Source organism: Cystoisospora suis, assembly GCF_002600585.1.
Source record: "Cystoisospora suis strain Wien I chromosome Unknown contig_3629, whole genome shotgun sequence".
Classification (NCBI taxonomy): domain Eukaryota; phylum Apicomplexa; class Conoidasida; order Eucoccidiorida; family Sarcocystidae; genus Cystoisospora; species Cystoisospora suis.
The window spans coordinates 1-10,740 of NW_027156424.1; the positions used below are offsets into that span (position 1 = coordinate 1).

Consider the following 10,740-nt stretch of genomic DNA (forward strand, 5'->3'; position numbering starts at 1 on the left):
TGCATCAATCTCTACACGTGCATCTGTACTTCTATCGGTTCGCATGCATCTACACCTCTCTCTATACATGCACGTATATCTGTCTATGTACTCTCACTGGCTGCGTCTGTTTGACGGAGAAAGGGGAAGGTGTAGGTAGCATTCCTGGCTCTATCTAAGAATAATATTATATAGAATTGCGGGGTAGCAATGCAAGCTGAAGCCTATGCTTGGCTTTTTCCCTTCTCTAACTAGATCGAGGAAAGAGCCCTTTTTCATACACATACAGAGAGAGAGAGAGAGAAACTCGAGACGGGGAGAGAGAAGGCATCTGATGCGAGAAGGAGATACACTGTATGTATATACACTCGGACGTACCTACTGTGTTTCTGTTGGCTCTTCTTTCCTACGTCTCATAATGCATGCAGAGAGAGAAAAAGTATGAGAAAGATCTGCAAGGATGAATCTCTGTTCTCTTGGATGGAGAATGCTTGTTTTGTGTTGGTTGCTGTACAGAGTGTACGACTATCGAAGTGAGGTGTCTGTACACCACATCACTTCAGCTTTGTATGCTGCAGCGGTTGCTCGAGTATCTCCCTGTCCTTCCTTCTTCTCAGATCTCATGAAACGTAGGTCGCCTCGCTTTTCTCCAAATTCCTCTCTCGCTATCTCCATCTATATATGTATACATATATGTATATATGTAGAGAGAGAGAGATACATACATATCGATATACATAGACACGCGTACGTACACGTGCACATACGTATGCGTATCAATGTATATATGTATAGAGGTACATGCGTATATGTATATCTTACACGCCGCTTGTCTAAACGCATGTATCTCCATACATTCAACTCTATATTTACATATGTACATGTTGATCTCTTATTCTTAATTGTGAGAAGGAGAAGCAAAGGAGATCTACAGCTAGAAATCCTTTTCCGGAGCACAGCTCCTGTCTCCACACAAAGGCGTTTCTTCAAGGAAAGAAGAGACGTGCTAATGAAAGAAGAAAAGATACAAAAGAGAGATTTCTTTATCTTGAGACTGTAGGAGCAAGAATTCTCTCTACGGTGACCTCTCGAAGGAGTCTAGTTTCCGGCTGGATAGCTCTCTCCTGCACATCTCTGCATGCAGTAGAAGGAGACAGAAGTCTCATCATGGTGTGTGCCTATCTTCATCTCTCATTCCACTTGAAAAGCTAGTTAAAGGCGAAGTTCAAAGACATAGCTAGCTGGTGTCTATCTATCTGGCTGGCTGGCTGTGTCTCCATGTTCTGGGAGTTAAGTCATTCGATTTGTTTTGAGGTTCTCTGACGTTTTCTATGCTTGGGTAATGCCTCTGTGGAGTTGTCTATTTATGCATACACGTACATATACATATATTTCTCCACATATACACATAAATATGCCTACATATAGGTATATAGATATTTAGATATATATATATATATATAGATACACGTATATACAGGTATATACATACACGTACATAAAGACATCTATATATACGTATATATCTTTCTATATATATATATATATATATGTACATACACGCACATACAAACAGATATTCGTATATACCTACATATACGCAAACACATACATGTTGATGAGTGCATGCATATATACGTATACATGTAGATACATATCTGTATATGGATCTGCACGTATATCTGGGTATGTCTATAGCATGTATGTGTGTCTTTCCCTCTAATCGCTAATCTTTAAGGAATCTCGCTGTTTGCTCCAAGAAGAAAACTATGGCTTGTCTATGCAGCGAAGACACCCCCCCCCAAACAGAATGAGGCTTTCTTTCGTTCTTTCTTTCTTCCATTCTTTCTTTCTTTCTTGCTCTTTCTCTCTCTTCTTTGGCTGCTCCACACGCAACACAGTTGTTCACGACCAGTTAGGTGTATGTACACCAGAAGATCTTTCGAAAGTTCTCTACGCACTTCTTAAAGTTCCTCCACGGCGACTGGGTGACCGAAGGCCGCTCTACATTGTAAGGAGAAAGAAGAGGCGACGTATTTTTCTTCTTTTCTTGCGTCTGTTTCCACCTGAAGAGATGATGGTCTCCATACATATAGATGTCTATCACCGTCGTCTCTATGTAGATCTGTATACACATCCACTTACACTCATATATATATATATATATGTCTCCCTCTCTCTCTCTGTATATGTGTATGTATTCATGAATACATACACATCATATGTAATCGAGTGCTCCCATCTATCTATCTTTAATCTATCATTAATCTATCTATCTTTAATCTATCTATCGCTAATCTATCTATCGCTAATCTATCTGTCTATGTATACACATTGGGAGCCTTCTCTCTTTTCATGATTCCCCCTATGTTTTCTTCCCCTTGTTTCTTCGATCATCTTTCTCTCTCTCTCTCTCTCTCGTCTCCTTTTTCAATGAAGCTGCGCACCTACCTCTTCTCTATTCTTCACCTCCATGGTCTTTTCGAATAGCTCTAAGATCTCTTGCTTCCTTTTCTTTTTCTTTCTCTAGAGAAGATTTGGTCTCTCATACACCCTGGAGCTAAGCTAGCACATGCAAGGCAGTATGGATCTACATACCAGTCTCACAGTGTGGAAAGAAGAGAGAGATATGAACTTCATGAAGCAGGCCACATCTCGTCTACTATATTGACTACTTAGGATCGATCTCTTTTCCAAGTTGTCTCGCACTTTGCTTGGGGAATTCTGCACCTCAACCGAACATTCGCTTGCTTTGTTGGCGAGTTTGGATCAGCTGTCAACTCCTCTTATCTATGAATCAGCATCGATATCTTGTTGAATCGATTCAAGCAATCGACCATCCAGCTGGTTTAAAAAGCTCGCTATACATGCTCTCATATTCCCTATGTATGAGGATACATAGATTCATTTTGTGCAGTATAGTTAGATGCTTATTCGGTATATCTATGTGTAGGCGCATCATGTAGGTATAGAGCGATATAAATTTGTATATATCCATGTATCTATCAATATATATATATATTTATGTGGAGGTGAAAGTAGAGATATGGATGTATGTGTGTGGTTTGGAGCTGGCAGACATACATCCACAAAATGCCGGTATTTAGATCTCTATGTCTACGTCCTAGGCAGAGATGATGGTCTTTCTTTATACAACTCTATTGTATATATTTATGATAGCGTATCTATGAGTGTACATGTCTGTGTATGTATGACTATGCATGCGCATATAGGTAGGAATACGTATGACTATGTATGTCTAGATATGTATGAATGTGTCTGTCTATGTGATGTCTATGTATGAATATATATGTGTGCCTATGGGTGTATAGACTATTCCTGAGGAGCTTTCTTGTGGGCTTTGTGTATGCGTGCATGCGTCTTTAGAGGGAGTTGGTCCGAGCTTTACAGCCTGTTCTCCCCTATGCGGACATACATAGTCTCTCTCTCATCTTCTCTTCTATCGCTGAGGCATCTTCTTTCTCTTCTTCTACAGTAAGCTCACATCTTCTTTCTCTTCTTCTTCTTCGGCCATCTTCTCGTCTTCTTCTTTTTCATCTTTCTCGCCTTAGAAAGAAGATGTTCGTAACTAAAATATATGAGGGGATGTCAACTTTTGAGACACATATTCGCTCTACCCACAGGCCTCCTAGAGGGAAGTCTTTTCTGTCGTTGCCTTGTCTCTCCTATCTGTCTAATTCATGTCGATTCTACCCAACTAGAAGGGGCTTTAGAGGCAGAGACAGATCGCAAGTATGTGTCTGTATAGAGATATCTAGGAGGGTCCGTCCATACACTATCCGTAGAAGAGGTTTGAGAAAGTAAGAGGAGCGGAGGCTATGGGAAGGCTCCATGGGAAGGAGAAAGAAGAGAAGGTCTATCTCTTTCCCTCGAAGTCTCTCAAGCTTAGAGAGCCAAGTTCAGAAGAATTTTCTAGATCTTCTTCATATTCTTCACTTGGGTATCTTCATCTGTCTCGCTGTATTTCTTTCTCTCTCTAGGTGTATATATATATATGGATACATATAGTTTGTACTTTATCGATCTTTCTCATAAGCAATCAAGCTCTTTTTACGATACTTTCATACATGTGGTGGGAATATTCATTCATGAAGATCTATCTGTCGTGCATCTCTCTATGCAAAGTCTTCGTCTTCCACGTGTATATACATAGATAGACAGATAGATAGATAGATGCATATAGATAGATAGACAGATAGATAGATAGATATAGGTAGCTGTAGGTACATCCGCTTAGACTGGAACTCTTTGTAGGGTTGGATGTGCATTCAGCTGTAGGTATTCTTCAGATCGCGAGAAGTAGAAGAAGAAGGTCACTTTCTATCCTTGCCTTTCCACATCAATGAGAACATACATATGCCTATGTATATCTATTGATATATGCATTTACACGTGTATTTCTACATGTAGGAGGGGGAAGTGAAGAGATCTCTATGCACAGAAACGCTATTTAGATCGTAAGAGAAGCTTATGCTTCTTTACAGCATGTTTTGATCTCGTGTGTATTCTATATGCAGAATTCTTCTTCTTCTTCTTCTCTTGTTGCAAATCAAGAAGAAGAAGAAGAGAATCCGATGGCGGGCCTGGCATTTGGAGCTCTTCAACATTTCCATGCGAATCTCCACGACGCTCTCCCAGGACATCTCTCTCTTTTCGTTGTAAGCAAACCTTTCTCTCTCTCTTTCTTTCTTTCGTGGAGACTTGTATGGAGGTTGTCTTGTAGTGACACATAGGGAGACCCTGACGAGGGGGATCTCTACTTGTCTTTCTGTACCGACTTCCTACCTCCTCTCTTAATCATTCCCATCATATCAGAACGACACAGCATCTATCTATCTTTAATCTATCTGTCTTCAATCTATTTATCTTTAATCTGTCTATCATTTATCTATCTATCATTTCTCTATCTATCTATCTTTAATCTATCTATCAATCTATCTATCTCTTTATCGATACATTCGTACATCATAAGTATTCATCCATATGGATACATTTATACATCTGTCTCCTCACTTGAATCAGTGTAAGTCACGGGCATACCTCTATACATCTTTTGTATTGTAATGTATATACATGTATATCTGCATATATGTATTTATGTGTAGAAGCCTGTCTTGATACCCCATGACGGGGGTGGAGATTTATGTTATATTGCAAGAGGAGGTGTGCATGCATCCATTCTTTTCTTTCGGATGCCTTTCTCGTTAAACCAATCCACATCCGCGCTATATATATCCGTATATATCTGTATATATGTATTTCTCTAGAGATGTATACCTCTATATGTATTTGTATCTGCCTATGTCATATCACTCAATACCCACAGATGCCTTGGTATGATCCATCTCTCTCTCTGTATGTGAATCTCTCTCTCTACGTGTATATAGGTATCCCCGTATATATATATATATATATATATAAACATACCTATCGAGGTCCCCTGTCTCTGTATATGGTATCGTTTGTCTATGCATGCACCTAATAGATCTCTCCTGTGGTATGTATCTTCACATTGTATGAAGAGGAAAGAAAAAAAGAGAAGAAGATGAAGCAGAAGCGAGGGAGAGTCTTCCTTTCTCATTCTTCCTATTTTCTCCCCTCGTCTCTTGCCAGAGAAACCTCCATGACTTAGTACGGAAAGCTGAGAGGAGAGAACAAGAGGGGGAGAAGAATAAGAAGAGAGATCTGCTCTCTCTCATGATCAAAGACATCATGGAAAGAACCATCGAACTTCTTCCTTTCTTTGACGAGGCGCAAATTTCTAATTTCCTCCAGGGATCTATCGCTCTTCAAAATTCTACCATCTCCTCTTTATCGTAAGCCTCCAAGAGCTCCCTCGCTAAGAGGTGGGGAGGGAGCGCATGCGGCGGCTATAATATATACAGATAGGGATGATGAAGAAGTCGTATGGATGGATGGATGCACAAAACATGAAGGATTGACCAGTCTCGAGAGATCTCTTTTCACCCGTAGGCATATATAAATACATATATATAGACACATATATATATATATATATTCCAATATGTGTATATCCAGAATACACTTGAATAGCAGTATTCACTCATTCATACATCACGACATATGGACAGTTCTCGCACTTATAGACGGAGATATACATCTATGGAGCAGACGACAGATGGATATATTGACAGATAGATGTGTCTTCTGTATATCTATCTATGTTTCTATATGTGGGATGTGTGTGTATGCGATTGAGGTGTATAGGGGGGGTATGTCTCGACAGTCTAGCCGTGTAGGCAATAGAGATGCAAGGTGAAGTATAAATAGAAAGAAGATGATTTGGACCAAATGGCTACAATGTCTTACTCTTCTTCTTTCTCTTCTTTCTTCTCACATGCTACTCCCCAATCTTCTTCTTCTTCTTTTTGAACGCACTTTAGCGAGCGGCGACTGAGAAGACCATTGGTCGGTGCTTCTTCCTCTTCTTCTCCCTTGTCGAGAGAGCATCGCCTTGGTTCTTTTGATGGTCAGAATTTACTTTCTCTTTTCTTTCTTTCATTCTTTCTTTCTCTTTCATTTTGTTTCTTTTCTCTTATGTGTTTGGTGTTCCTCTCACTCGGATGAATCCTACTAGACTTGTCTGTTTCCGCGCTTTTTTGTGGTGTACGTACACCTAGGTTTGATGAGGATAGTTTAGGGACTCGAGCAATGCGATGGACTGAAGAGATTGTAGATTTTCTCCGTCATGATCTTGTTCACAAAGGTGGAGAGAGACATCCTTTCCTCTCTCCTTCTACCTGCCTAAGTATGCTCGTCTCGATCTCGCGGTAAGCTCTTCCTTTCTTTCTCACTCTTCCTTTCCTTCTTTCTTTCTCACTCTTCCTTTCCTTCTTCCTTTCTCGCTCTTCCTTTCCTTCTTTCTTTCTCACTCTTCCTTTCCTTCTTTCTTTCTCACTCTTCCTTTCATTCTTTCTTTCTCGCTCTTCCTTTCATTCTTTCTTTCTCGCTCTTCCTTTCCTTCTTTCTTTCTCACTCTTCCTTTCCTTCTTCCTTTCTCACTCTTCCTTTCCTTCTTTCTTTCTCACTCTTCCTTTCATTCTTTCTTTCTCACTCTTCCTTTCCTTCTTTCTTTCTCGCTCTTCCTTTCCTTCTTTCTTTCTCACTCTTTTCACATACGTATCGGCTGCAGCATCAGAGTAGGCTGGAGGAAGTCTCCTATTGTCTCGATCTCTTTACTATTAAATCGACACAAGTAGTGAGGGATTCTCTACACCTATTTGCATGCCTGCACCTTTTTCCCTGTCCCTTGTAGATGTATGTATATATGTTATATCATGTATTGTTTGATGTGTATATTGATGTATGTATGACTACAGCCAGGTGATAGCTCTCTCTGTCTGTATACACCTATCTACACACATCTAATTAAAGTCAGCAGAGAGCCTCCCTCTCTCGCTAAGAAACTGTATATACATCTGACCCCCTCGCTTACCACCGAGCATATATATATATATATATATATAGTAGATATAGATAGAGAGGTAGGTATATGTGTATATACAGATATGTAGATATATGCATGAGAGTGATTGAAAGTACCAGAGAAGAATCTATACAAGTATACACACACATATATATATATAGATATAGATATAACATATATATATATATATATGTATGAAGTAGGGTATGTATATGTGGACATGTGCTTGCTGTTTCGAATGTGTAGAGTCTATTTCATTGATGTGGAGAGAGGTGAAACTTTTCTTTTCTTTCCTTTCTGAAGGTTCACCTCTCACTGTGTGTCTATACACTCCAGAGTTCCCGGCGACATCTTTTAAAAAGCTTTTCGAAGCATGCAAGCGGGCCTGACCGGTGCTAAAGGGAGAAAATTCATCGAAACAAATTCATCTCTGTCTCTATGCGTATCTATCTATCTATCTCTAATCTATCTATCTATCTATCTATCTACCTATCCATCTATCTATCTTTAATCTATCTATCTATCTAGTTCCTCTACATGGATAGACATATGTGTGTTTAGCTTATATGTATGTCTACATATCTAGATATCTTTAGATTCTATACATGCCTGTGTATATACACTGTAGGTGTATGTGTTCCTCTCTCTAGGTAGGTAGCTTCAACGTCCTCTCTCTCGAGTGGAGGGTTGGCTCTTCAGTCCATGCCTTTAACTTATCGACCAAGATCAAAGCTGTATCCTGTGGAGCATGCGTCGTGTGTCTCGACTTCTTTTCTTTCTTCTTTTAACTCTGTCTGTCTATCTATCTCTCTCTCTGTGTGTTCTCCTGTCGTTCTTTCGTTCTTTGCAGACTCCCGCGTGAAGTATGCGAGAAGTCTAGAGATCTCTCTCTCTTCTTATGCGACTACCTCGCAACTGAACGCTTAACTGCGCCTTCTCTCGAATCAGACGGAAGTGGCTCCTCCTCGCTTTCTTCTTCAACAGAAAACGGTCTTTCTTCTTCCTCTTTTTCTTTATCTTCTTCCTCCTCCTCTTCTTTAACGACCTTAGAGTCTGGAGATCTCTCAGAGCTCTCCTCTTACGATGTAGAAGAAGAAGAAGAAATCGAAGATCTCCTCTCTTCATCTTCTCTCTCATTTCGCAGCTCGAACGAAGAGAAGAAGAAACAGAAGAGTGAAGAAGATAACTCACATGAAGTCGAAACTGAGCCAACTATACCTACTGCTACTCCTACTAGTAGTAGCACTACTACTACTACCAGTGTATCTTTCTTATCTCCGAAAGAAGTGCAGAGAGGAAGTCTAGCAAATCAACATGAACGAAAGAGAAGAAGAAGAGGAAAGAATAGAGAAGAAGACGCTATTCTACAGAGGCTATCTGCAAGAGATTACATACAGCTCTTAGGAGCCTTAAAGGACCTTCAGATTTACCATGCTAAGCTTCTCGACAAGTTAACATACTTCCTTGCTATGAAAATGTAAGATGAAAAAGAAAGGCTTCGATCTCGAAGAAACTTCACGAGTCAAACTCTTCAAAGAAAGAAAGAAACAAACAAAGATCTACTGTTTCTTTCTATCATAGAGAAGACGAGACAAATGCATTTCTAGTGCAGTCAAGGCCTCTCACAAACTCCCCTCGTTACTCTCTCTTCTACTACGTCATCGCAGTGACGACCTATCTATCTATCTATCTTTAATCTATCTATCTATCTATCTATCTTTAATCTATCTATCTATCTATCTTTAATCTATCTATCTATCTATCTATCTTTAATCTATCTATCTATCTTTAATCTATCTATCTATCTCTCCATCTGTCTTTAGCCGATCTATCTGCCTTTAATCTGTCTATCTCTATCTATCTATCTTTGATCTATCTTTATTCTATCTATCTTTAATCTATCTATCTTCAATCTATCTATCTATCTTTAATCAATCTATCTATCTTTAATCTATCTTTATTCTCTTTATCTCGAATCTGTCTATCTATCTATCTATGATGAGTGACTTGTCTGCCTGCGTGTGTGTGGGATATATTTTGCATTCTTTTAGGTACGATTTGAGAGAAGAGGAACAAGAGACAGTTCTGAACCTCCTTAAATCTCTACGAATCTCCTTCTCGCCTCACCGTCTCCCGTCCTCTTTCTTTTAGGCATCTCTCATTAACTCGAATTAAGACAAGGGCTGAAGAGAAGAGCTTACTTTCATCGATATATGTCAACCGAGAAAGATCATCGAGAGGATTGATAGCTAGCGGGAGTGTCGATTCTCGTCGGGGTAAGGGAGATAGGCCCAGCTGTATAGCAAAGATGAGAGTTTAGACAGGCAAGAGAAGGAGATTCCTAGGGGTGTGACTCGGAGAAGAAAAAAGACGTTTCCTTTCACGTGAAAGAGATAAGAGATGGACGAGCGGAAGGCATGCAAAAGTTAAGGATCTATCAAGAGAGTTCGCCGGGAGGTCGGGCTTTTATCTTCTTTTTTCCTATTATTCTTTGTCGACGTGTAACATGAATGGACTTTTGATATAGATGCATGCAGAGAGAGAGTTGTCTTATCAGGATAGAGAGAGGTGTCTGGTGGTCTTCGTATCGAGGTTTCTTCATATGACAGATAGACATATACATACATATATACACATATGCATAGACATACTTTTCGACATGACGTACATGTGTGTATAGAATGATGTAGACATAGAGGGTATTGAAAGGAACAGATATTCTTCTTATGATCATTATAGGTAGGGTTTTTCCGAATATAAGACGATGACAGGTATACGTGAAGAATTTGAATTGGATGATGTTTCTCGAGGAGACATGAGGTGTATGAAGAGATGCCGTTGCAATCTAGGGAAAGAAAGGTGAGAGATACGCGAGAGAGTGTATGAAAGAAAATGTGAAGGAATGAATTAAAGGTAGATGAGGAAAAATTATCAGAGAGAAGGTGCAAGTTATCTCAACCTCCTCCTGTGTTTTGAAGGAAACATAAAAGGAATGTTAAAGAGCAGGGATTAGAGACGACAACTATAAACGGGAATTGACGTAGATAGAGAGATAGAGGTGGATGATGAATAGACAAGTCGGAGATGAAGATAGAGATAGCAGATTGAAGATAGATAGGTACACTAGAGATAGACAGATAGATAGAAAAAGATAAACCTGAATCCTCAAACCCTAAACTAAACGCTAAAGGCAAGTAGGTGTCTTATAGATTAAAGATAGATAGATTAAAGATTGATAGATTAAAGATTGATAGATTAAAGATTGATAGATTAAAGATTGATAGATTAAAGAT

The 10,740-nt window shown here is 39.4% G+C and overlaps 1 protein-coding gene across 1 annotated transcript; it reads left to right on the forward strand.

The window, feature by feature from the left end:
* The first annotated feature begins 496 nt into the window (after positions 1-496).
* On the forward strand, positions 497-10,197 carry CSUI_007042 (uncharacterized protein). Its single transcript, XM_068067192.1, has 8 exons — positions 497-608; positions 1,881-1,990; positions 3,367-3,474; positions 4,518-4,658; positions 5,614-5,816; positions 6,642-6,791; positions 8,298-8,924; positions 9,499-10,197. The coding sequence occupies exons 1-8, from the start codon at positions 602-604 to the stop codon at positions 9,596-9,598; spliced, it is 1,446 nt and encodes a 481-aa protein (XP_067920832.1). The 5' UTR covers positions 497-601; the 3' UTR covers positions 9,599-10,197.
* Positions 10,198-10,740: the final 543 nt, after the last annotated feature.

Coding starts and splice junctions, on each gene's coding strand:
- CSUI_007042 (XM_068067192.1), top strand. Junction 3,475..4,517: donor CTTCTTTCTCTTCTTCTACA/GTAAGCTCACAT, acceptor TTCTATATGCAG/AATTCTTCTTCTTCTTCTTC. Junction 6,792..8,297: donor ATGCTCGTCTCGATCTCGCG/GTAAGCTCTTCC, acceptor CGTTCTTTGCAG/ACTCCCGCGTGAAGTATGCG.